This window comes from Lathamus discolor, chromosome 4 (genome assembly GCF_037157495.1).
Source record: "Lathamus discolor isolate bLatDis1 chromosome 4, bLatDis1.hap1, whole genome shotgun sequence".
Taxonomy (NCBI): domain Eukaryota; kingdom Metazoa; phylum Chordata; class Aves; order Psittaciformes; family Psittacidae; genus Lathamus; species Lathamus discolor.
Window position 1 is genome coordinate 20,907,441 of NC_088887.1, and position 27,575 is coordinate 20,935,015.

The 27,575-nt window shown below is 36.7% G+C and overlaps 1 protein-coding gene across 28 annotated transcripts in view; it reads left to right on the plus strand.

Moving 5' to 3' along the window:
* The window catches only part of ABI3BP (ABI family member 3 binding protein), a 168,862-nt gene that overhangs the window by 117,851 nt on the left and 23,436 nt on the right, over nt 1-27,575 (plus strand). For 26 of the 28 annotated variants that reach the window (XM_065676534.1, XM_065676519.1, XM_065676521.1 and 23 more), the window contains 16 exons: nt 2,167-2,241; nt 3,004-3,078; nt 4,302-4,376; nt 5,066-5,140; nt 6,608-6,682; nt 7,334-7,408; nt 7,892-7,966; nt 9,147-9,221; nt 9,668-9,742; nt 10,865-10,930; nt 11,232-11,306; nt 18,140-18,235; nt 22,042-22,152; nt 24,132-24,215; nt 25,604-25,672; nt 26,915-27,127. In XM_065676534.1, coding sequence (XP_065532606.1) covers nt 2,167-2,241; nt 3,004-3,078; nt 4,302-4,376; nt 5,066-5,140; nt 6,608-6,682; nt 7,334-7,408; nt 7,892-7,966; nt 9,147-9,221; nt 9,668-9,742; nt 10,865-10,930; nt 11,232-11,306; nt 18,140-18,235; nt 22,042-22,152; nt 24,132-24,215; nt 25,604-25,672; nt 26,915-27,127 — 1,389 coding nt within the window. The remainder of the gene's footprint in view (nt 1-2,166; nt 2,242-3,003; nt 3,079-4,301; nt 4,377-5,065; nt 5,141-6,607; nt 6,683-7,333; nt 7,409-7,891; nt 7,967-9,146; nt 9,222-9,667; nt 9,743-10,864; nt 10,931-11,231; nt 11,307-18,139; nt 18,236-22,041; nt 22,153-24,131; nt 24,216-25,603; nt 25,673-26,914; nt 27,128-27,575) is intronic. The other 2 variants (XM_065676526.1, XM_065676533.1) reach the window with 2 other exon arrangements.

The following is a 27,575-nucleotide window of genomic DNA, read 5'->3' on the forward strand; positions in this document are numbered from 1 at the left end:
TCAGGGGATTTATAATCAACTAAGTCACTGCAACGTGGGCATTTTCTGTGCAGCTGTCAATGAAAATAGGTCTTTTCTGTGTGAATTTGGGTTTGGGAAAAGTGAAGGTGAGAAGGAGGTGTGTCATTGCAAAGGGGAAGGATTTTTTCTGTATTTCTCAAATTGTGTACTTGTTTTTTCTTTATCAGGCACAGTTGTTCATTTATACTTTTCAGTTCACTTTTGCACCTCCCTTATGATGTTAAGAGATTTAAGAATGTGTAATACTTTCTATAATGTTGTTTACACAGCTTGGTAGAGAGCATTATACAACCCTGAGCTAATTAAAGATGAAGGAAGAAAGTTACACAGCTCACACTAACAACTGTATGAGGTAGTGTGGTGGGTTTACCCCAGTCATTAGCCCACTAGCCCCTTGATCATTCCACCTTGGAGAGAATCAGAAGAGCAAAGCAGAGGAAAAAAAATCATAGTTCAAGATAAAGACAGATTCAACAAGGACAGAGAGAAAACCAAAGTGATACAAAGGTAACCACACGCTACATCCCACTAGCAGACCAGTGTCACTCTAGGAGCAATGGGCCCTTTGGAAATTTTTGCTATTAAGCATGACATTATGTGAGGTGAAATATTCATTTGGTCAATTTGTTTCAGATATCCCTGCTGTGTCCCCTCCTAGCATCTTTACCACCTCCAGTCTACTGGCCTGGGGGTAGAGTTCAAAATGAAGAAGTCCTTGGTGCTGTAACAAGCACTATTCAGCAATAGCTTAAACACTGGTGTGTTATCAACATTCATGAATCCAAAACGGAGAACCACAGGAGCTGCTGTGAAGAAAGTAAACTCTGTCCCAACCAGACCCAGTACAGGTGTCCAGAGTATATGTGGTATTAGTGCTGCTGGAGAAATGGGCAGAAAAATGACAACTAAGTTTCTTTTTCCACCCAGTAAATCTGTGCCTATTGCTTGAATTAAAACCTTGACATAAGTCAGGAAAGTGCACAAAGTTGAAGGTGAAAAAAACACCCACAATTTCTTTGTGGTTTATTATAAAAGCTTCAGATTGATATTTGGGCCCTGTTCTGTATTACAGCTATTGCCTTGAACCAGAGGCAGTTCTGAGGATACTGACATGTGTTGAGTTTCAGAGAGGAGTGACAGTCTGTCATTGGCTGTAGCAGGATGGTCGTATGATCATTATGGAAGTAGTCATTGTTTTGATTATTCTTGGTAATACTTGCTTTTGTTGTTTTTTGGTTGGGTTTTTTTATCACACTAATGCAGTTCTGGAACCAATCACATTTAGAACTGAGAAACCAAAGTCAATAGTAGGTAATGATATTTTCTTACTTGAACAGTTATATTGTCTTTCCTCTTCAACAGAAATCATTAAGAGTAGACCTGCAAAAATTTGTCACCTTTCTTTGTGTGACAAGTTGAGGAGGATCCTTTCCTTTCGAGTTGTTATACACATAACATAGGGCAATTTCCTTCAGTATTTAATGGTAAGAGGCAAAGGGCAGATCAGAATAGGATTATAACTTGCATGTTTGCAGTCATACAGTAGAGGTGGCACTGTTCTCATTAGTCATACAGTTTACGTGAGCAGAGCTGCATGTTGCAAGTTTTCTTTCTCTACTTCCTTTCCCCTCCAGTTTTACTAAATGATATTTAGTCCTTCATAGAGGACTGAAAAATAATTCTGCTTCACTCAAACCTCAATTCCACTGCTGGAAAAGAATCACTTCAGCGATCTTTGGGTCATATGATTCCTTGAGGCAGATCCCTTTGAGTAAGGCATTTTTATCATTTGAATCTGCTACTGCAAATCATTCCAGTACAACCTCCATTACAGTCTACTGGTGTCTTTGTATTTGAAGCTACTTGTTTTCTTCTGTTATTTTAAGTCCTTTTCTTAAATAGAACCAGTAATTCTGTCACATGCTTAGTTGATAGTATGCCTCAGAAAGTTATCTTTTTTCCCTATAGACCAATTTTATTTAAAAAAGCTCTTCTCTTCTGCATCACTTCCATAGAATATCTGTGGTTTAAATTTTTTATCTGGTTTTGGGTTGCTTTTTTTCTTTTTTTAGCTGTTACAGGTGGTAGTGGACACTGATACCTCAGAAAATTTTAGTATGGTGTAACAGAATTTCTTTCTTTCAGCTCCTAACGATATACATCATGGGACTTCTGAACCTCAAACATCATCCAGTCCACGTGTTCCTCCAACTAGAGCAAGTAAGCATATCAATATTTTGCCTTTTACTGCATGAAAGTTTTATCAGTTTGAAAATTGTCAAAATTTACTAGTTCTCTAAAATTACACAGGTAATTACTGCATATGCTGTGCTTTAATGTCATTATTGTTTTTGCTATATAGCTGTCATGGAACAAGATAATCCGCTAAATATTATACATGTCAATAGCTCACAGGGAATGGTAGGGAAATGAGGGTTAACGGTCATCTTGAGCCTTTGCACATCAGAAAATTAGTGTCTTAATTTCCACAAAATGTGACAGAAGTATTTTCATTTTCCAGTTACTTATTTACAAGTGTAGAATTACGCTACTTTCCTGTTGCCAAAATTTTGAAAATACTTCTGTCCATTTGAAAATTAGTGGTAAATTTCCAAGTTTCTTCTTTGCCGGAGGTTTTTTTTAATGCATAGCTGAGTAAAATAAGCAACGGGTTTTGGCATATGAAACACTTAAGAAGTTCAACAAGGTTAAGTGTTAGAACTACAGCAGTTTACTTTGTAAAAAGCTCTGTGTGATAGAGCTGAAAGGAGTGGAGAGTTAATCCAACACTGCACTGTAACAGTCACTTTGTCTTTAGTCTCTGCATGAGCACTGTCAGGAGATCTCTTTGCAATTACTTTCAAATGGAAATACTTTCTAAAAAAAATTTTTGTCCAAAAGTGAATCTTCTGTCAGGAAAATCAAAAGGTTATATTGAATTGTTATTCTCAGTAACATGTTCAAAACTTCGCACATCTACAGGTCCAAAAGAAAATCGCCGAGTCTCTTCCAAGTCTAGAGCATCACCAGGTCCAGGCATAACATACACAAAAACTGGTAAATGAAGTGTTGTTTTGTTGTGTTTGAAAATACAGGGTTTATTTTGAGTTGTCTTTCCTCAATGAATCAAGTGTTGATTAACATCTCTTCTTATTACAGACAAATAGGTTTTCTAACGATCACATGTTTAAAGGAAGATAGAGCTGATTTGTATTTTTAATGGCTGAGTTTTGATGAGTTGTGTATGCTTTTCAACCACATGATTGCTGTCACTGATGAATACTCTGCAAATCGTGGTAGAAAACATGCAAACATTATAAGAATGTTGTTGGAAGAAATTGCATCTTTTGTGCCAATCAAAATTTCTTAGAGAAAAACATATTTGAGATCCTTTGTGTATGACTCTAAATATCTACATCAAACTACTTTTATGTTTGTGTGCCTTAGTAATAGAATTTGATACTTAAAAGTATATGCTTAATAGGGATTTTAATAGTTTGGTACTGAACCACCAAACCTCTGTAACTCCTGATGGTTGTGAAAGCATCACTTGAACCTTCCTTTGGAGTGAGTATATATTCACTAATTCCACCAATAAATAATAATTTTTAAAAAGAAATTTAAGTATGTGTTCCAATTAGAAATCAGTTATGTAAAAGGGAATATTTTTACCCTTTTGCATGTACTTATTGCTAATTCTGTGCATATTCTCGTTTTATGAAGTTTTGGCACCTACTGTATATACAATTGAACAATAAAAGACAGCAACAGGTAAAGATGTTACCTTGGGCTGGTCATTATTTTTTCCCTGCTGATCCTTGGACCAATTATATATTATTAGTCTGTTTTTCACATGCCATCTTAATTTTACTGTGTTCTAGATATTGAAAGATTCCTAGCTGTTTTGTTGTCTTCACAGTAAGTTTCTTTCATTCTCATACACACTGTAATTCTTTGACACTTGTAGGAGACAAGCATGTCATGGGTATTGCAGTTGTGAGCTCTGACATACCGTGGGAAACATGTCTACTGTAGTTGTCTGTGTTCTTTCAGGTTCTGTTGCTTGACTCCAGATTTTGCTTACTTGATCAATTTTCCACCCATGTTTTAATTCAGGATTTTCTTTTCTTTTGAAATTCCTCTATGCATCTGACACTCGATTTTTCAGACTCACGTAAGGATCTTATTTTACTTTGCAAGCACAAGGCATGCAATGTTTGTGAAAGAAACCTGTCTATGTCTGAAGACTATAAACCCTTAAAACAGGATTTTTCTTTCAGCTCCTCAAGAACCACAACATACTCCCTTTAAACCTAAAGCAGATCCCATCCCAGATGCTCCACCCAGGAAGCCTGGTAAATAATCAGATTTTTTTGTCAAGCTGCAGTAGATAATTTAATACTTTCAGGAGGGTAGTGGGGGGAGTTATCAACAGTGCATTTGCCATTACCTGGGTATCCGGGTAACTTAAAAATATTTCTGCAATGCTGCAGTTAACTCATACCATTGATGGAAACTGGAGCAATTCAAGATTTTTTTTTTCATATTATGTTGATGTTACCAGAAGAAAAAATGGTAGTGACCTGTATGTTTAAATCAATGATAAAAAGTTATCCACAGCTTGTATCCGTGCAACAGACTTCAGTTGTTTGCACCATGTTTTGAACCTGTTGTGAGAGAAGCCTCTTGAAGCTGTTGCAGTGGTTTTCCTTTATATGCGTATACTCATCCAGATCAGACTAAGGATTCCCTTCAGTTGTATTCGAGTTAGGAGACTCCCCACCATAAATGTGACTGAACTGTATAAAATAATCACTGATTTCACTGAAGGGCTATTATTCTTGTTTTTTAAATATCTAAAAAAAACCCCAAAACAAAACACAAAAAAACTGAACTCTTTGTAGCCATAAATCTCTGAGGGTAAATGCCCATTGTTGTTTTAAAATATCCCTTTTCTGATGTACATAGTATAGTGCTGAAGTGTTTTTTGAAGCGGGCAGAGAGTCTTTATTATTCTGAGCATTATCAACATTTCTTCCAACAGAAATCATTCCAGCCTTCCATGAACCAGATACTACTACGATTCCTCACATCCCTGAAAGAACAAAAGCAACATTGGGTAATAATGTATATTTCATAAATAATAATCTATTTCCTATTCTTGTTAAAGAAGATCTTCTTAGGGAGTGCTCATTACATACATTAAAAACTAATGATGAAGTTTTGATCTGCTTCTAGATACTTGCTTGCCCTCTGGTCTTGACAAGGGTAATAATGCATGAGCTCATTTACTTTTGAAGGTTCTTTACCTCATCTCATAGCCTTTCCAGTCAGGATGGTGTAATTCTTTAAGATGTCACATATTTTGCAATAAAAGGAGACGTTATTTAAAGAGTATGTAGTGAATCCTGTAACTTCTGCACATGAGGTATGGATACTGTCATCCTAAAATACTTTTCTGCTTCACTGCAAGGAAATTATAAGTTATCAGCCACAGCATAACATATACTAAAATGGACCAGATATGTGACCCCCCAAATCAAATACTAGTTCTTAAATCCATCTTCTCTGCTAACTTCTAGTCATCCATGTTGGGAAAACTTACTAAATTATATGAAATATTAGCTGAGAATTCTTTATTCTTAAGTGTCAGATGTGGACCAAATAAAGATCAATAAATCCAAGCAGTATTGGCCAGCAGGAGTATTGCTTGAGCAAACTCTGTTAATAATCAGTTCTCTATCCCCAGTTTCAGATGCCAAGGCTGACCACAATTTTCTGAGAATGAAATAGTATCACTAATGAACTATTAATAGGCATTCAGTAATCTTTGAAGTATGCCTTTTCTTTCTGAAGAATAGGAAATGGAAAAAAAACTTTTGTGTTTCTATTTCAATATATCCCCTGTATGAATGAATTACTTAGGTTAATATTCATTTGATATCTCTGTATAGCTTTGTGAAGTTTACATGCTCTGTTGTATACGTATCTGGGGCTACCTGATGCAATATTCATGTGCAGAAAATGGTTCGTCAGAGCTAGGAAGGTGAAGAATGCACAGGCTAGGGCAAATATTTTGAAGACCATTTCCACTGGTGTAGATCAGACTACCTGGTGCCAAGATAACTTTTTCTAGTAAATGATTCCTATATGGCAACAATTTTAACTGAGCAGTATGAAGACAAGATTAAATAGTTCCCACATAAAAACAAAGGGTTTAATTCATAAATCAAGTCTGATAGTAAGGGTCCACTGAAAAGCAGATACTGTCCTCAGATACTCATGTATGGCAGATGTGTAAGATGCAAGATGCAACTGTCTATTTTCGTTCCATCACTGTATGCTCTTCGTGACTATATTATTCACTGCTTCGTCCAAAGCTACAAATTTGCATATAATGAAGTCCATGTCAGTGGCCATTTAACTTATTTCCCTTTCTTTCCAGGAATTCCAGCTGTTCAATTTTCAGCTTTAACCTTACATAATTTGCCTTATTACAGATCAGATTGTACTTACGTTCCTTGTGTGCTATGAAAGAAGCTTGGGTTTCAATTATTGTTATGGGTGCTGTTTGTTTTTATTTCAGCTGCAACTGAAAAACAGTTCATTCATACCAAACCAAAAACATCTGAAAAACCAAGAGTACCACACACCAAACCTGGTAATGGAATCCTTCCTTTAATTTTGTGTGTTTGTGTTTAATAATTCCTTCCCTTAGCCTTGGGTTTTGTTCTTTTTAATGAAACTGTTCATAGCTGGCTTTGTACTCAAACAAAGGCATTACACTTAATCCAAAATATGCTGAAACTACACTAAAAATAACAGGACGATTTCTAGTATGCATCGAAAATGGTTTTCCTCCTTTCTGTTAAATACAGCAAATGATGACTAAAATGTAATAATGTGGATGCTGACAAATTTCAGTGGCTGGATAGACCGTGTTCTCTCTGATTACTTCCTAGTAATCAGAGATGCAACTCTATGTGCACTTTTTTGGTTTCCATCCATAAAACGCAGCAGAACTCCTTTGCAATGTGCTTGTACAATTGACAACTGCCATTGTGTGCTATCCTGAAAGAAAAGAAGTCTCTAAAATAGTTACAGGGGGCTGAGCCTCTTGGCATTTTTGTTACAGAAGGAATGTACAGAAGTTAACAATATCTGTCAGCAGCTGATTTTTAAAGTATTCTGCTACACTTTAATTTGGGGCATTTTTAAACTTTTAGAAATAGTGCATTTCTAAAGTAGCATTTCTACTTTGTTTCTATTACAGTTTAATATTCTAAGATTCTTCACATTCTCTCCTTAACAGCAATACATCAGACAACTCCACAGCCAATTATTACAAAATCTTCTACTACCACCGAGCATTCAAGGGCAACAATGGGTAAATAAGTTTTCTTAATGTTAAGACACAGGTATCCTTAATTTTTCAGTGAAGAAATATCTAGAGAACATGCTCCAGTGTGGTACTTTGTGAAATATCATTCCACATATACTTCATTCTGCTTGCACACATGCATGTTTCTTAATACAGATGAGTTTCAGTTCTATCCTAGAAGTAAAGCAGAAATAGCCTACAGCTCATGTCTGGTCAGAAGACTGTTATTTGTGAAATCTCCAACCAAATTCAGTGGTCTAATTTTTCTTTTAGATCAAGAATTTTAGCCTCTAACTCTATTTATCCTACAGCACTGTACTAAGACTTTTCTGTGGTTTGGATAGTAATTTTATTTCAGGTTCCAGAAAGCCGTGGAATTGTTATTGTCTTTTTTCAGGCATTTGAGGCATGAATTCTCTGTGGGCTAAATATGACATTGGACCATGACTCCTGAAAAATACAATAATAATCTTTTTCCTTTTCTTTCAGCTCCAAAAGAAACACTGCTCATTCCTTCCAAAGCCAGAACATCTGTTGGGCCAGAAGAACCACGGACTAAACCTGGTAATTTAAAGCTTTTAACTTTAAAAGTGTTATTGTGGCACTGCTTTAGTTACAATGTCTTCTGTCATTCAGTACTGCGGTCATGTGACATCCATGATTTGTGGACAGCAATTATCATCATTGTTCAGCTCAGAGTATGTTAATAAATTATATCAAAGAGAATGCCCATGAATTGCATCTATTTCCATGGGGAGCAGAAGTTGGTTGGTTTTCTTGAATTGGTAGGTAGTAGCCTTGAAATATGCGATGAATTAGGTTAATTTTAATAAAAATACTCTGCTGTAGCCAGCTTCCCTGTGTTCTTTTCTTTTGGGTGATTTTATTACTCTTTATACATTTGCTTCAAGTTCTCAATTGCTTTTGAAACTAGGATGTCAGAATCTTACTTCAAGATAGCTAGATGCTAAGAGTATAGATAGATACCTTCTTTTTATCAGTGATTTTTGCAGTAACTACAGCAGATTTAGGGATGCATAGTTATAATCCAGTCATGTCATAGCTGACAAGTGCCATGTTTTGGTACCACTAAAAAATTAATTTTAGGTAAAGAATTTTAGAAAACAGAATTTATAGTTTTATTCTTTGACTTTGAAATCATTATAACAATGCATAAGCAAACTTGCTTATGTTAAGAAAGTAGTTAAAAACAAATGGCACTATTTAGCTACTGCTGTTTACGCCACTAAGTAGGTTTCTTTCTGGCTTCCTTATTTTAGCCTTATTTCTGAAAGAGATATGTAGTGTGTGCCTCTGGCTGCCAGTCTCTCTTTTAAATCCAGTAACTTAGATATCTTTCACTAAATTCAATCATATTTATCTGAAAGATAAAACCAAAAAAAAGATATTTATCTGAAAGATAAAACCACTACTATAAGCTTTTAGACAATTTTTAGGAAATGTAAGTTAGTATAACCAGAGTGAGAAGACCAAAGACTGTCAGAACTCCACCTTCAGGGCATTTCTACTGAAGCTGAGGGGAGGCCAGCAAAATAGTTGCACTGTGTAGCTGTCAGCATGAAAATACATCCAGCCTAATCAGAACATGTATCTGTCTCACGTCTGTTAAAATTGTCTTAGTAGGTGTAGCAATAGCTCTTTAGGAAACAAAGAACACAGATCCTAAATGAAATCCAACATTTTCGATTTCATTTCTCACAGAGCAATGTTCTATTTCTTGTAGCTCCAAGAGCAACACACCTGGGATCGATTAACCTTGTAACAGTTCATGTTGTTGATGGGTCCAAAATGACTTTGGGTAATGAGAATATAATGTCAGTCTATTTTTTGTAAACTTGAGTTCCTCTGATTTTGCTATATGACTATATTAACACTTTAATCAACAGAAACACCTTAATATATCTTCATGTTGTGTTCACTTGTTAGTCACATTCCACTGCATGTACAAAATATTGATAGTTTTAATTTTCCAGCCATTTCTTCTTTCATACAATTCTTTCTAAAAATAAGTATTTCATGTACAAGGCAGTGCCGGCTCATCTTTTTTTCCTTTGTCCGACTACATCTTCCCAGTCTTGAAAAGTCTTTTATTTGTATAGAAGCATGATTTTCAGCCAGGTTTCTGGCACTGATTCTTTTTGTTTATAATCTGCACAAAGACAGTTTTTCCCTTTCCCCCTGTGGTGTCTTATGTTTAAAAGGAAATAATTTGCATTTGTTAAGCAATACTATCTCCACTTTCAGCTCCCAGCGAAACTTACCAGATTTCACCCAAGGCCAAAACTGCTTTAGCAACTGAAATTCCACGCTTCAGTACAGGTAATTTTTAAGACTTTCTTAAGTTGTTATCTTGAGAGTCTGTTGATTTTAAATAAAATCAGAATAGTTTAAGGTTTAATGGTCTGTTCATTATTACCTTTAAACAATTTCAAATATATAAAACGAAAATTCATTTTTCCCCTTATTAAGTGGGGGTTTTACTCATTGCCCTGAAAATCAAGGTTTAATCACTATTGCCTCAAAGATGATACGAAACTTTAAACATTATTACTGCTGTGTATTGGATCGTCAGATGTATAGTATCGCAAACATAGATGAAACTGACTTTTGCCTTTTTCTTTATAAAACAGTAAATCTAAATCTGTAACGCTTTTACCAAATTTAAGTGTCAAAAATGAGTAATATGCTCTTTCCTGCATAAGTATTTTCTCTGACACTGCATTAAGTGTTGGGTATAGAGTGGTTATTAGATTTGAATATCAAATAACCAGCTCAATTTATTTAAAATGTTGACTTACAGAGGTTGATAATTTGGCACAAGATGTCAGTGATTACTACTTATGCTTTCAGCTTTCAGTGTGATTCACACAAATTCTGTAACAACTACAATGTCAAAATTATTTGGCAAGTGAAAGGTGACAATAAGAAAAGGCTAAATGCTTCTGATTTTAACCTTGATGATGACACTGTGTTTCAGCAGCCTTACACGTTTTCTGCACTGAATACTTCCAGTTGTTTTCTCAGTTTTCGATGTGTTATGTTTTTATCTGAATATTTGATCCAGGGAAGGTTTGGTTTGGCGTTTTATTTTGAGGTTTTTTGTTTGATTGTTTTTTACAGAACCTAATTAAATGTCTTAAGGCTATGGATACCTTGCAAAGCTAACTGTATATCCATGTACAGTTGGGTAACTGGCTGTCAAAATTTTATACATTTTCCTAAGCCTAAACATAAATGTGGCTGGTCAGGCTGCATGATGGAGTCATCTGAGCACTAAAGAAACTAGCATTTTCAGTATGCATTTTAGATTGGAACTCATACAATTCTCATACATCCATTTTGCTGTATCTCACCGGTGCATGGGCCTTTTCTGGCAAATTATACTGCAGTATTGATGTTCTGTTGACACAAAACATTTCAATTGAACATTATTCCTTTTAGCACCCCATAAAACACATCTCACTTCTGCAAGACCAAAGCCATCTGATAAATCACAGACCAGACGAGGTAATAATTGTTTATTCAATTTAGGATGGGGTGGAGGTTAATTAATTAATTAATTAGTTAATTAATTTCACCTATTCTCAGTAGAATTTTGAGTGCTGCTGGAGAAAGAAAAAAAAAAAGTATTTTTCTATCAATTAATCAGTCCAGAGAGAAAGCCTTTCCAAATCAGAAAAAAAAAAAAAAAAAAAAAAGAACCCAAGCGTTGTTTTTCCCTGTCTAGTGTGGAATCGATGGCATCACATAAAAGTGTGTTGGGTTTTCTTCTCATGGAACTTATTTTCTTTTTTGAACTCTCCCACAGTTCTTAGCAGAACCACACTAGCACCAGCTAGAACAAAAGCATCTGGACTGCCAAAGTGGATTGTGCCAGCAACAGGTAGAGCTGCAGTTTTGGGTGGTTTTTAACTTGTTAAAGACAAGAACCTTAAATCATGTTGAACCCTGCAAAATATTTTATTGTGTTTGATTACTGAAATTAATTCCTCAGGAGTACTTTACGTAAATATGGGAAAACACTTTGTTGAAAAGGGTTACCCAGTTGCGTAAGTCCAAGTCAGAAGACTTGGTAAGAGAGCCTTAAGGCCAGTTATCTTGCTAGCTACTAGCTATGCACATGGTATGTTCATGTTAGATCTACTCATATTCAGACTGCAGTATATGGACTGTGCAGTATTCAGGCTTAAATACTTCAGCACAAAGAATGTTCCAGGTTGGTGAATGATAGAGGAGAGTGAGAGCTAACACTCCAGTTTACATGTCCTTACACACACAGATAACATACATCCCTAACCACAAATATTTATTCAGACTACTGGTTTGTTTGATGAAAAAAATCATTCAGCCTTTTTCAATTGTACTTTATTTTTTTATCCAATTAAAATAACGTTTTTGGTGCTAATTTATAATGAATTCATACATTTTATTTCATAAAGCATTAATTTATTCTGTCAATACAAATATTACTGTTTTTTTTAGTGCAGACAAAGGTTAATTAAATAAAGAATTTTGGGATTCTTCATCAATGATGCAGGCTTAAAAAATAATATAAATAAATAAAATGCATATTCAAAGAAAACCTTTTGCTGTTCACCCACTACTAACAGTGCTACTATCCCATATTATTGTTCTGTGCTAGCTAGGTTAGGATAACCCGAGCAACGTGCAGTCTACTTTAAACATTCCTTTTTTATCCGTATAATGTTTCTTTGTACTTCTTCCAGTGTATCTTTTGCAATTTAATACATCTTGTTGACTTCAGTATGATTTGAACTACTCATTCCTGTACATACTTCTGAGAAGCCCACCATGTTTTTAGAAATGCAAAATCTCAAAAGAGGTTGTATATTTAAAGTTGAATATTTAAATTGAATTCAAAATAGCCTGTTTAGAGCATGACATAACTCTTCTGTATTACATACAGAGTGGGCGCCTTCATTGGAGGTATGTGCTTTTTGACATTTCATAGTCCTTCTGATAAATAAAATGAGCCCATCAAGTTCCAGGACATCAGAGACAGTATTAAATGACCTGTGTCAGTAGTTGTGGGTTAGAAAGTTTTATTCTTTTATTGTGTTGGCAGTCTGCTTGTAAGTGAGCTTCCTAATGTCTGTTAACCAAGATAAGCAGAACTCACACAGGTCTCCAGGAGTAGGTGGCTTTTGAAAGCACCTTATGAAATCATGCACAAATGCACAATTATGTTAAACAGTATATTATGCTTTTCCCTTTTCCCATATAGTAGTAACCTTTTCAGAGGCATCTGTAGATTAAAAAGAAGGAAAAAAAAAATCATGCTAAGTAAATCAGCAGTATAAGCATAATAGTAGTCATATAAATTCCTAAATGTAGTTTATTGTGCTTAATGTTTTTTTGGGTGACTGCTAAAGTATTGTTTTAAGCAATCTTGTTTCAAATGTTCCGTTGGAGTGCCCTGTAGTTCTCATTATTTCCATGTCTTTATAGTAGTGCAAATTGCCAGGAAGAACTAGAGCTTCATTGTGGTAGATCATGTCAAAGATCATCACGAGACTACTGCCTTGCTGTGCATACCATGTATACTAAAAGGCGAGTGAGTGCCTTTTAGAATTCTTCTGGAAAATGATAACTTCAAGTAATATTTTCCATTGCTCTTCCAACCCTCCTGACGTAGCATAGCTCTCTGTGAGTCTGCACCTTTCTTCTCAGCAGTGTAGAGAAATCACCAATGAATTTTATACTTTCATGACATTGAGAGAAGACTGCAGCTTTTCACAATTTCTCAGTCTACTTTCCTTGGTGATCCATAAGTGGAATCCCAAGTCTTCTGTAAAGCAGGTACATCACAGTATTGTGGCAAATGCAGTGTCTGAGCCTACAGGACTCTCTGCTCATAAAAAATTTTCACAAAATGAGGGAGTTTAGGTAACCAATCAAATCACCTCTCTCTCTCTCTTAAGCAATGTGCAATTACATATCGCAAACAGAATTCCTGAGTCTGCAGAAGAGACTTGGAAAAGAGAACTCTACTAACTCTACTAACCTAAATCTTACTTCTTTTTCAGTGGGTGATATCTTATAAATATGTTAACATTTTAAGGTATCTGGATGATTTTTTCGTGTAGGGAAATTGATTTCTTCCATTATGAAAATGGTATCTTATTTTCTGTGGTTAACTTATCAGAACCCTTAATGTGATCAGATGACTTTATTGGACTTTAAGGAACAGTATGTTTTCAGACTTACTTTTAGACATTACTTCATTTTTTTCTTTCTCTGAAGAAAAGCACATTTACCGAAGAGCCATGGACACTTGTTTCAAGACCAGTTCCTTGCTGGGCTGGCGCTGCTGTTAAATGTACTCCAGTTCTTCCTGATTGTGCAAAGACATTTCAACCCATGCAGAGTATGCTTGGCAGCTGCAAGGCCAAGATGATAAGCAGTGGAATTTGTTTTTTCCAGCAGCAGCACATGGGATTGTAACTGGTTTCCTGGCAGGCTTTTTGATCTCCTGGCTAGGTATAGTGCCAGATGGTAAACTTGACTGTGGGAAAGAGGCAGTGATTGCCTCCTCATGATTAACATTCCTTCTAGTTTTCAACCATGTCTTAGCCATTTTATTTAGTTCATTTTATTGAGATGGCTTTTCGTACTTCTCTTAGTGTGTATAACTGAGATACTTTTTTATTTAATCTTAAGCATTTAAAAACTGCTCTTGATCTATTAAGTTTCCAGACAACCATCAGCAAGCAAACCTTTTTGTTTGGAGCAACATTTCCACTTCCCCTGTGAAAGAGAGATTGGATTTCATTACAGTCATATAGCCCTGAACTTTGTGCTATATTTTCTTTATTTTTCAAAATGTGGCTGTATAGCCAAGTTCTAGAGAAACTCAAGATTTAAGGTATTTCAATTTGTTTTATCAAAGGCACTTTTTCCAATTCTTCCCTTAAAATTATCCACCCTTCTAACTGTATGCCTGCTATTAAAGATACAGTACTTAGTTTTAAGGTGCTCCAGACCCCCATGAATGTTTTCAGGAAAAAAAGATAGAAGTAAAACAAGACACAAACACACATGCAAGTAATAAATGTATTTTCAGTTTTGTTAAAAGCTAGGATGAATGTGGTAAGCCAAAATGCTTATAATAAGCAAATTATGTTTGCTAGCACAAGGCAAATACTATGATAAATGTAGCATGCTGCTTGACAGAGGAGGGACCTTCACTGAAAACACAAACTTTTATGTAACTTCAAAGTGCATGAATCATTCAAAAAGGAGATTTTTTGTCAACAGGGAAGTGCTGTGGTTTGAACAACATTTTCCCTGAAACTTTGATGTATTTTTCATTGCTACTTTACTAATGACAGAACAGCATTGCCAGTTTGGGAGGGGAGAAAGCAGGGAAAAGAGATGGATAACTACTTTTTTCATCTAGAATGTATGCAATATTTTGTTCATTCCTGGCTGATTTAACTCGGTGTCCTGGGTTCATCAGCAGCAGTTATTTTTCTCCTTCTTAGTAGCTGGTGCAGCGCTGTGTTTTGACTTTCGGCCTGGGAACAGAGCTGATAGCACAAATGTTTTAGTCTGACCAAGGACTTTCTGAGCCTCATGCTCTGCCAGGGATGAGGGGAGGCCGGGAGGAAGCAGAGACAGGACACCTGACCCAAGCTAGCCAAAGAGGTATTCCATACCACAGCACATCATGCCAAGGGAGGTAACTGGGACTTACCCGGAAGGGTACGGGCTCTCTTCGAGGTGTTGAACTCGTTTGGTGAGTGGTATTGTATTCTCTTCCCTTGTTATTTTCTCTTATTATCATTGGTGGTAGCAGTAGTGATTTGTGTTATACCTTAGTTACTGGGCTGTTCTTATCTCAACCCGTGGGAGTTACATTCTCTCGATTCTCTTCCCCATCCCTCCGGGTGCGGGGAGAGGGGTGGGGGGGAAGGAAAGAAAAAATGAGAAAGGGTGGGGAGGGGAATGAGTGAACGAGCTTTGTGGCTCGTTTTAAACCACAACAGTTCTTTTTGGCGCCCAGCGTGGGGCTTGAGGGGTTGAGATAACAACAGATCTGACTGGTGTGTGTCTAATCGTATTTGTGATAAGCATTCATTGTTTTAGATTTATAGTCATTCATCACAATGATGATTTATTGGCTCTCAAAGTTGTTCCTCTTGATCTCACAGTTTCAGTATATCGTACCTTACTTAGAGCTGGTATTTGTTGTGTTAGTGTTTATCAGCTGGGGGCCTTGGGCTAAGGTTCTTGTCTCATTGTACTTTCTGGTAATGACTTGTAATGCAATAGAATCATAGATCATGAAACTGATCTGGCTTATGTTCCCAGTGTGGTCACCACCTTTATACTTTGGGAGGTATATAATAAAAGTGCTTAGCAATTACACGTCTTTTTTCTCCTTCTCGGGTGGTCAACCTGTGAAGGAGACATTCTTTTACCCTCCCAGCCCCCCTCCCAGACCATTTACAGCATCATTTGAGAGTTCTGAAGTTTTTGAATGGCCTTTTAATACTGTTGAGACCTGTTTGCTGATTGTGATGGGGATCACCATGTTGTCACACAAACAGAGTGTGTTTTGCCCAAGACCAATTAGTCTGATTTCAAGAGTTAAGCAGAGTCAGGTTTGGGCCTTGTCTAGGGTTAAACGATGATATAGGAGGACAAAGAGAGTTTCCCTGAGGCTGGACAGTCATGAGTGTCAGGGTGTGTAGGATAGTATGGGCAAGTATCTAGGTCAGTGGGCCGCTCCAGTACTTTGGAATTTCACCACCAAACAAGTACAAAATCCAGAAGAATTAGTAAAACACTTAAATGAGGTGTGTTGTCAGTCTGGCCATACCAGAGACGGACAAATCATGGCAACATGCAGGAGCTTGGCCTGTGCTTACAGGGCCTTGTTCAACACTATTCAGCACCTTCAAAAGGAAAAAAAATGTCCCTGCGTCTAATAGTGGTATTGTATTCTCTTCCCTTGTTATTTTCTCTTATTATCATTGGTGGTAGCAGTAGTGATTTGTGTTATACCTTAGTTACTGGGCTGTTCTTATCTCAACCCGTGGGAGTTACATTCTCTCGATTTTCCTCCCCATCCCTCCAGGAGAGGGGAGGGGGGTGGGGGGGAAGGAAAGAAAGAGGGAGAAAGGGGTGGGGAGGGGAGTGAGTGAACGAGCTTTGTGGCTCGGTTTAAACCACGACACTCGGAAAAGATTATGATTCTAAATTAGATTGTAAGGAGCAGGCTAGAGGTAGGCTTTTCTATAGACACTAAGATCGGACTAAGCTAGATAGGAGTTGTAATGGATACTTGGGTGATTTAGTGTGATTTAGTTCATGTGCTACTATATTTGTTGGTGCGTTTATTTCAAGATGAAGCTAATGAAACTAAATACTCTGACTATGACCTGTGGTGTACAAGGTAATTTTTTCTTTTTAAAGCTGGTGCTGGTCTTCTCATGCTTCTTCTTCCTCAAACATCATAATGTGAAACACCAATTAGCACTCTGGTACTTAGTATATCTGAAGATCTAATTAACCACTTTAGTTACCTGAAGACAAATTGCAGTTATATAAAACCACATGATGTGCTCGGAAACTGGTCACAGGGATCAGGTGACCTGCATCCTGCTCTGAGCTCGCTACAAGTTTCATTACTTCAGTCTTAAGAAAAACATTTAATGTGTCCATTCTACAGACTGTGGATTCCTAAGGTACGCTTAGCAAGAATGGCCAAATAGTAAAATAACCGAAAAATTACTTGCTTTGTGATGTTAAAATACTAATTTAATCTCAAAAGAAACTGAGCACCAGAATATAAACCTGTGAAATCTGTGGTTGAAGGGTTTAGATCATGTTGAAATTTGATAATTAATTTAAATTTGAGGTTTGGTTTAGTTGGTGTTCTCTTAAAACATTAATTTTCAGGGGGGGTTCATATGTCAGAGGAAGGAGTGATATTCCTCCCCTACCCCCTTGGCACCATGACGAAATTGCAATGCATCTTCTCACTCCAGCATATATAGAGTTTGTATAAAGTAAATATACTTATTTTGTATAGGGAAAGCATATTAATATAACAGTTTGACTGTTCTATAAATATCATCATGAGAGACAGTTATTCTGTACCAGCAGTAGTTGTGCTATCTTTTTAATGCCATTTACTTCAGTATTTTTAAAATGCCTTTATGTAACATTTAAGTAGAACTTTCTTTTATACACAAACTTGATTTTATGTACACTTTGCCTCCAGTACTCCAAATACAGTGTATGTTTGGTTCAGAATTGCTCTAGTCATTAAAAATGGAGGAAAACTGAAGATCTTATTTATGGGAGAAGGAGAACTTTGCAAGTATCAATGGGTATTCTATTCTGTATGCTGAAAAAACAGAATGTTCTCTGTACCCATCTTTCCACATACAATCTTTGTTTAACTGATCTGTTCTCTCTTAATCTTACTAATGTTCTCTTTCTAAGCAGACTTTTTGGAAGTAATGTTAAAAATTTAATTGCACACTTTCTAGACCCAGATCACTTTCTATTTACTTGAATAGGAAGATAACGAATATCAATAAGTAATCTGTAAAACATAGGTGGGTCATATATGCTAGTTTTGTACTTAATGTTACATAGATTTTGAACATATACAATGTATCAGTATTCCATGACTTGGTACACTGCACTGTAGATATTTATTTCATTTCTTTTCTTTTCCAGATGATGCACATTCACCTGAGGATATTGCCAGACAAACTGGCATTGATGTACAAAAACCTTTGGAATATATTGATACCTGGGAAAAGGCAAATTCTGGTAAGTTTAATAAAAGAAGACAATATAGCAAATTTTATCAGTTATGAAAGAATAAAAACATGGCCATTCCTACACAAAAAGTACCTCCATTAAAAAGAGAAACTATTAATCATTCTCATCAGTACACCTTTTCTTGACTTCAAGATGCCACTGAAACAGATAAAAGTAAGACTATTTCATGGTCACTACTTAGTCACTAACATACACCATGTATTAAAAAATACAGCCAGCAGTGTTATACCCTTATGAGACCCAGAATACTGTAAGCATTGACTTCTTTCATACTAATAGTTTCTACATAGCAAAGGGAGGATAAGGAACCAATTTGTAACCAATTTGTCTTCCCATTTATGAGGAAGTTTTGTTGAGTATCATAGTATCATAGAATAGTTAGGGTTGGAAAGGACCTTAAGATCATCAAGTTCCAACCCCCCTGCCATGGGCAAGGACATCTCACACTAAACCATGTCACCCAAGGCTCTGTCCAACCTGGCCTTGAACACCACCAGGGATGGAACATTCACAACTTCCCTGGGCAACCCATTCCAGTGCGTCACCACACTTACAGTAAAGAACTTCTTCCTTATATCCAATCTAAACTTCCCCTGTGTAAGTTTGAACCTGTTACCCCTTGTCCTATCACTACAGTCCCTAATGAAGAGTCCCTCAGCATCCTTATAGGCCCCCTTCAGATACTGGAAGGCTGCTATGAGGTCTCCACGCAGCCTTCTCTTCTCCAGGCTGAACAGCCCCAACTTTCTCAGCCTGTCTTCATATGGGAGGTGCTCCAATCCCCTGATCATCCTCGTGGCCCTCCTCTGGACTTGTTCCAACAGTCCCATGTCCTTTTTATGTTGAGGACACCAGAACTGCACACAATACTCCAAGTGAGATCTCACAAGAGCAGAGTAGAGGGGCAGGATCACCTCCTTCTGCCTGCTAGTCAATATTCTTTTGATGCAGCCCAGGATACGGTTGGCTTTCTGGGCTGCGAGTGCACATTGCCGGCTCATGTTCATTTTCTCGTCAACCAACACCCCCAAGTCCTTCTCCACAAGGCTGCTCTGAATCTCTCCTCTGCCCAACCTGTAGCTGTGCCTGGGATTGCTCTGACCCAGGTGTAGGACCTTGCACTTGACATGGATGAACTTCCTGAGGTTGGCATCAGCCCACCTCACGAAGCGTGTCAAAATCCCTCTGGATGGCATTCCATCCCTCCAGTGTATCAACCGAACCACATAGCTTGTCATCTGCAAACTTGCTGAGGGCACACTCAATTCCTCTGTCCATGTCATTGGCAAAGATGTTGAACAAGACCAGTCCCAATAATGATCCTTGAGGGACACCACTCATTACTGGTCTCCAGCTGGACATCGAGCCATTGACCACAACTCTTTGCATTCGGCCATCCAGCCAGTTCTTTATCCAGCGGGTGGTCCACCTATTGAATTGGTGTCTCTCCAATTTAGAGACAAGGATGTCGTGTTAGGATTGCTAGGAAAATTAGACTTGAAAAAACCCCAAAAACCTAACAATGCAGTTGTTATAATAACAAATTACAGGGGGTTTTATGTGTGCTATAACAGGCTTGTCAGTTTTATTTTTCTTTCAAGTCTTGCAGTTATATTTTCAAATCAATATCTTTTTACTGACAGCTTCCACAAAGAGGCCTTCAAAAAACAGACTTTCTGCGTTTCACTTTTTCCTAGTCAGCTTCTTAAAAATTTTGTTTCAACTGAAAAGTTGTAGAGTTTTTGTATACCACATGTATACACACAGACATACATACAAACATGTAAACAACCTTCCACGTAGAGAATTCCATTGTTTCATAAGCATCACCAAGAATAGAGCTTGCTTTAGCTGTGCTTTTTTACTGTCATAAAAATTGACTGAAAATAAAGTCTTTTTGGTTTTACCCACACTTACACCACTTAAAAGAAATTAAAAAGATAGCTTACAGCAGAGAAGAATTAAGCTTGATGTGTTAAGACACTTGTGTGCTAACAGACTGCATGCACTCCTTTTTCATGAAGAGGGGCAGAGTCAAGGAAATACCTTCCCAATCCACAAAGAACCCCAACATTAAAGAAATCCTAATAGTTTACCAGTCCTTGCAAGAATCTACACTATCACAAAATCCCTAAATTCTCTTGTGTGTTCTAGGTTACAAGTTGAGTCTCCACACATTATTAATTATATCTGGTACCATTATAGACCATTACCCAATTCATTGTGGAATTTGTAGAAGCGAAGAGTAGGGATTACTGTTTTTCCAGAGTGCTGTATAGTAGATTCAAGTGTGACACAGTCCACTGAATTTGAAGTTTTGGCTTGCATGTAACTATTGTGGTTGTGTTGTTCAGAAGATTAGGTAGAAAACACTGATGAGTAAATACTTGCATGTTTTCACCCAGTAAATATCTTAGACAATGCTGTCCTCTATGGTCAAAGGGAAAATTAATCAGATACTACCATGTAGTAGTATATATAAAAATTCATTATCCTTTTTTAGGTCCTTAGGCATATTTTTTTCATCTCCCTCTGGGGATTAAGAATGAATATGAAACCTATAAATGCTCTTTTCAAAGCCATTACATCTTCCTGAAATAGACAGATCATTGTTTCCTGTCTGGTTCTGAGGGATTAAAAATAAAAATAAAAAGATGTAAGTGACTACAGAAGTCCAAAAGGAAAAGGGAACATGGAAAGATGGACATGTTCCTGTTTGTATATTTTAAGTATTTCTAAAAAGGCTCTCCCAATGAGTCTTCAGATCTGCTCTCTTCTTGTCCACAGTCATGCTATTTTTTAGAGTAAACTAAGGATACATGGGACCCAAAGTACTTTGTGTAGCCAGTAACTCAGTATCAGGCAACTTGCGTATTTGTTGACACTGGCTGCATTATAAGAATTATATTATTCTTAAGGATTTTCCCCTGTAAGGTACAAGAAATCTTTTGTTACATAAATATTTTGTACATATCTCCTTTTCTTCAGAAGTGCAAAGGTGAATAATGGAAGAAAAATCTTTGCCTTTCCTTTGTGTAATAAAATCCTTCATAATTGTCTGGAAAATATAGGCAATTATATGTTTTGTAAGTATGAATTAAGAGGCTTAAGTTCTCCTTTCAGGTTTAGGTTCTCCTTTCCTCCTCACTGTCAAGGGACTTTGCCAGATAAATTTAATAGATATTGACTGGAAATGCACATTGAACCAACCTAGTTGAGGGCTCCAGGAGTTTCTACTAGTAACGGCCTTTATCTATATCAATGCTTGAAGTGACAGCAGCTTCTTCATTTTTCACTTATGTACAGCACCGGTTAAACTGTCCTTAATGACAATTTCCCTTTTGCTACATCTTTTACTTCAAGCTGAGCATGACCAGTTTTATCTGTTAGAAAGTACGGAAGATCAGAAATCCTGTGAGTAGGATACTGAAGGTGTTTCTGAGTACAGTGAGATGGTATTTATTGTGGGAAGAAGTATCTTATTGTCTGCCAAAAAATTACTGTTGACAGAAATAAACTACACAGAAAATGAGTCACTGAAACACTTGTACAAAATCCCAAAGCAGCTACGTAATTTCAGTGTAAGCTTGATTTAACACTCTATGGCACACACTTCCCAAAGAATTTAAGGCTGAAAATACAACTCTTACAACAGCTTCCAACCTCACCTCTCCACTTCTGATACTAAATCAGACATGAAACATAGTTTGAGAAGTCAGAACATAACTTGTAATGGGTTTGTGATTTTATGAAATTTGACGTTAAGTAATTAATAATATTGTCTTGTCATTTAGTAACCACACCACCTGGCCTTCAGCATCCTCCTATGCCTCCTGTCAAGCCTACACAAACGCGAAGAAAACCTCTGCCTCCAAATACTGTTACTGGTAAACCAGGGTTGCCAGGTATCTCAGCCTTTTCAGCGTAAATATCATATTATGTGTGAGAGAATACTGAAGTGACTAGCAGGGTATAGGAAAATTTTATAGTATAAATTATTCTTCTTTAATCTGGGATATCTGCAGAAATTAATCTTCTGGAACCTGCAGGTGTTGTGTCTTTTGTCTTCATACATAAACTCTGTTTTCCTTTCATTTTCCTAACCTAGTTATGTCAAAATCATCCCTAGTAAGGGAGCTGAAAGCAAAGTAGCGTAATGCAAGTCATCCTTTAAGAAGATCAACCTTAAGAACATTTCATGTCTACTAATAGCATTTGCAGTTACTTACTGTGCATGTCAGATGGGAGAGATTAACTATTATGCTTCAATGCATACTCCCATCTGGTTATTTGTAAAGAAATTCTGTCCCATATATATGACACATCCATTAACCCCTACAAATAACGAGCTAATAGGCACCTAGAAAACTAACTGCATGGGAGGCAGGGCAAGCTGAGTTATTTCATGTGCAGAGTTTAGCTTCATTCCTATGCTACAGTATTCCTACTCTTGGTATCAGTATAAGAACACATCGAGAGCTTCACATTTCCTATTTTATTTTAATTTTATCCTGAAGCCGATACTCAGTATCCTAATGTATGTTTTGTCTGTGGATTCTATATAAGAATTCTTAGGCTCACATTATTTCAGGTAGTCAGAAACTACTATCTCATTATGCTTGGCATCGTGAGAAATGCTTCCCTCTTTATATTTCTCTCTGTAGTTCACTGGTAATATAAAGATCTCAGCTCTGCTGTATTTCTTGTTGGCTTTTTTTGGTTTGTTTCATTTGGGTTCTTGTATGCTATTAAGGCACTAAAGGCCTAAATAATTCATTAATTTTTTTTTTTTTGTAGCAGATTAGAAGCGAGAATCTTCAAACTGGATGAAACAAACTGTATATTTACTCAACAGCAGAGATTTACTCAACAGCAGATTGAAATGTTATGTCTATACTTGCTGTTGTTCAATGATGTTTCCTTAGTAATAGAACATAAGATATTGTTACAACAGAATGTAAGATATTGTCAGTCCTAAGCTGTAGCATTGAAAATAATGTTGACTTGATACATTTTATTTTCAACATTGTCTAATTAATTTACCAGTGTTTTGAAATTTCACCCTTTTTCCATACACTAGAGGTCAGGTTATGTGGTATTATACCTTCCTAGGCATTCAAGATGGAATAAATTGGTTAGATGATCTGGTTCTTCCTTGTGGGGCTAGTGGCAGATTTCACTTTCTCCCTGTGTTCACTAGTATTTTATCCAGTTTATTTTTAATTACCATAATTGAGTTTCTTCTGGTTCCCTGGAGACACTGTTCCACAGTGCTAACAGGAAAAATTTACCTCAATGTCCTTGGATTTTCCCTTTCATAATTCCATCTTGTTTCTTTTTCCCATTAATGATGTGATTAATTCCTTATTTGTATCTTTCTTACTAATGCAGTGGGTGAGTATTATGGGAAGGTTTCTATGCCAACATTAAAAGCCTCCTGGATGGAAAAAGGGAAAAAAGAGATGTCCAGAACTTTGGTGAAACTGGACTCTAATGAGAATCCTAATAAATTTCGTCTTTAATAAGGAAATTAGGAGAGAATCTTTACTATGAGAATTTTAATAAATTTTCACTTTATGAAAGAAATTAATGGACAATAGGGATTTTTGTTGGTTTAGACTTGGTTCACCAGCGTTCTGCCTTCAGTTACCACATTCTTCTGTATCATATATGCAGGGAAGGTAACTACATTATGATTATGATTTCACAGTCATGTACTGGTTATCTGGGGGTATGTGCATGTTTTATGAATGCAGTTCTTGTCTTTTACAGCTACTTTGAAAACAATCAATACATCCTTTACCATAGAATCATAGAATGGTTAGGGCTGGAAAGGACCTTAAGATCACCTAGTTGCCACAAGTTCCTCTTTCTGTCGCTATAGCTAAACCCGCTGGACCAACGACACCTGTGAGGACAGGAACGTTGTATAAGACACCAACAGCTTTTGCAACTCCAGACTATTATAGTAAGCATATTAAGATAGTTCTGGTTTCTTTTATTTTTTCTTCTTCTTCTTTTTTTTTTTTTTTCTTCATTTATGTAAAAATTTTCATGTTTTCCTTTGCTTTTTTTCCCTATTTATGCATTGTATATTTAATACAAGAAATGTTCTGTCTGGGTTGAATCTCATTTCCCTTATGCCACTTTGCAACTTTTCTAACTTAACTGAGTTCACCTGGCTGTCTTCTGATACACACCTTGGTAAATGAGAGCATGGCAACCCTTCCGTCTTCTTAGAAATCAATATATGCTTAGTAAGCTTTCAATACTATTCAGCGGCTACTTTAAACCTGTGAAGTGAATAGAGAAGGCACTTCTTTTCCTAGACATCTCTTTTTGCACAGATCTTAAGTTCAAATTATTATTAGACAGTGACTGATAGTGCTCCATATCTGATCAAACTGCCACCATTTAAGAAGAAAAAATATGGGATGGCGTAAACATAGTGGTTAGTTGTTAATTCGCTCTTCATAAATTTGCAACTTTACAAGTTTCAACCTAAATCTCCTCAAAGTAGCATACAGGAATGGGTTTGATGGAGGGTGTGCTTAAAATTTTTGAGCTAAGATATGCAGGTCTAGGTGTATTGTCATGAATTATGCTGTTTCTAGTTTTCCTGGCTTTATAGTAATACAGAAATTCTTGTCTCCTTATAATGATCATGAACTTACTGTGACCCTTAGTGCTCAGTGAAGCAAGCTGGGTACTAGATCTATGAAGAAATGCTTGTGAACGTGTTGTGATTTGTCTGTTCAAGTCCATTGTAATGTTTGGGTTGTTTGTTTTATATATATATATATATATGTAATGTTCAGTATAGTGGCTACTCAATACAGCACTGGTATCGTGAATTCTGACTGCTTTAGCACATTTCTGTTCACCAGTGTATTTGCCTTCAGTTTCCTTCAAATTTTGTAGAAGTTGTACACTCTGGAGACAGAATTTTTTATTTCCTTGTTGCTATTTTTGGAGAAGTTCATCTGCCAATGTAACAGTGCTATATAATCTGTGAACATGAAACAAGCTTCCAGCTGAAAAGCCACTACAGTGCAAAAAGATCCTTTTCAAAAGGTCAAGAGCATTTTTCATGTACTGCATAAACTGAATCCAGCAGCAGTCATTAAGTCTGTGGTTGGTTATGGCTCTCTTTATACTAGCAGGTAAGTATGGTGTTTACTTGGCATCACAGCCAAAATGGAGTCCTCAAAAGGAAAAGACAGATCTGGCAGCAAAGGTCTACCATGAAATAGCTTTACCATGATGTAAAATGCCAAATGAACTGTGAAATGATACAGTTCTAACACTGAAAAGTCTCATTTATTGCAAATTAAGTTATAACTATGTTTCCCGCAGTTGATGCAACTGTCTTCAGCTCAAGTCCTACATCAGAAACAGATTCTTCAGGGAAACCAAGGTACCAAGGTAGGATTTTAATATCTATGGTATTTGTATTTGGGGGAATATATGAAAGCTGACCTATCTTGCATCAAAATTAGCTTATTTGGTTATTTAAAGGCCAAATCACCATTTGATTCTTTTTCACTTTAGTGTCAGGTGAAAGGGCTGTAGTGCAGACCATCAGCATATTCTTGACTAAATTTTACTTCTGCTTTCTTCTCTGCTACCACCTCCTAGTTTGGAGTCTGGCCCACAAACATGTTGTGGCTCTTCCTGTACACTAGCAGTAGCACTCTGTTCACATTCCACCAAACCAAACAAAAATCATCCTGTGGACTTAAAAGCAATCCCAGTGCAACTTACCATGAGATGTCGACTCGCCATATATACCTCACCTCTCATTCCAGGCTGTGCATATTCAGATAGTCTGAAATGATAACATATGGTAGACTAGATGATAAAGTTATTGCTGTTGTACTAACCTAGAGAGTTTAGTGAGGTGAGACAACAGAAGAAGTGCTTTTGTACTAGAAGATTTTTCAGGTTGGTTTTTGGTGGGTTTTTTTTTTTTTTTTTTTTTTTTGTCTGGTAAAAGATACTGCATTTCTGGAGACTATCTATCTTTCTTCCAAGAGCATATTGTTTACATTAGAAGTTTTAATTTTAGAACTAATGTGTTTGTCTTCAGTAGTCTTCCTATATCTGATGCTGAGAACAAGGTTTCCCTCAAAGTTTGTTTCAAGCTTTGGTCCTGTACCACAGAAAATGTTGAAGATTTTGTCACTCACTTTAAAAACTGCAAGCTTAATGATGGGATGACCCTGGACTAAACTTGCTACTGTTTCTGGTGAAACAAAGTGATGATGGGCATTACATCTTCATATTAGCATAGCACTCAAAAGCTGCAAATTAATTGTAGTGTCATTTTACTAGATATTATTAATAATTATCTCATTTTATGACAGAAGTTAATTCTTTCAAACAGTGCATATCAGCCACTAATCACTTCAGAGTGATAATTCGTCACTGGTGCAAATGAGAGGGGGGTGAAGGCAATGCACATTCCAGGTATAGCAAAAATAATAAAACCAACAAGCAGCTTAATATTGAATATTTGATTTTCATTCTTAAACATTTATGTTTGACTTGGAGCACCAAGTAAAAATCTATACCACAAGATGGAAGTTGTGACGGAGATGAAAAATGGCATTGGCATTTTGTAAAAACACTTTGTATTGAATAACAGCTCTTTCCTGTTGCCCTTAGCCCCCCATGTCAAGTACATGAAGAAAGATGATGATGTGCCTTGCTCAATCACAAGTTCTCTTGAACATTTTCCACAAGAGGAAGCTAACAGCAAGGAAGAACCTACTCGTCCTCCGCAAAATCCTCCAACAAACCTCACAGTGGTGACTGTTGAGGGCTGTCCAACTTTCGTCATATTAGACTGGGAGAAACCAGACAATGACACCGTTACTGGTTGGTTTTATTTCTTTCCTCCATTGTATCAGAATACAGTATTTCCAGCTTATTTGTACTTTCACAGTGGTTTTATACCATTTAAAAGATACTTTAATGCCAAGGGAGTCCCAGTGCCTCTATTTTGTGCTACTGTAAACTCCAGTGCGGGTAGAGACAGTGCTACAAGACTAAAACAAGATTTTCACAACTGTATCATTGATGTCAGTGATGACATAATAAGATACTTAAGTAGTATGACTCTGTCTTGATGCTACAGTATCTTCTCTGGCTTCTCTGTGTACAGAATCTGATAAGATCTAGTCAAGAAGTTCTAGGAATGTGACTGTAGTCTTTATTACATAAATGCATACACATCATGTAGACACACACATCTTTCTTGACTTGAGGATATTGTTGACCAGTGGGTCAGACACAATGAAACTTTACATCCATCTAGTAAGTCAGT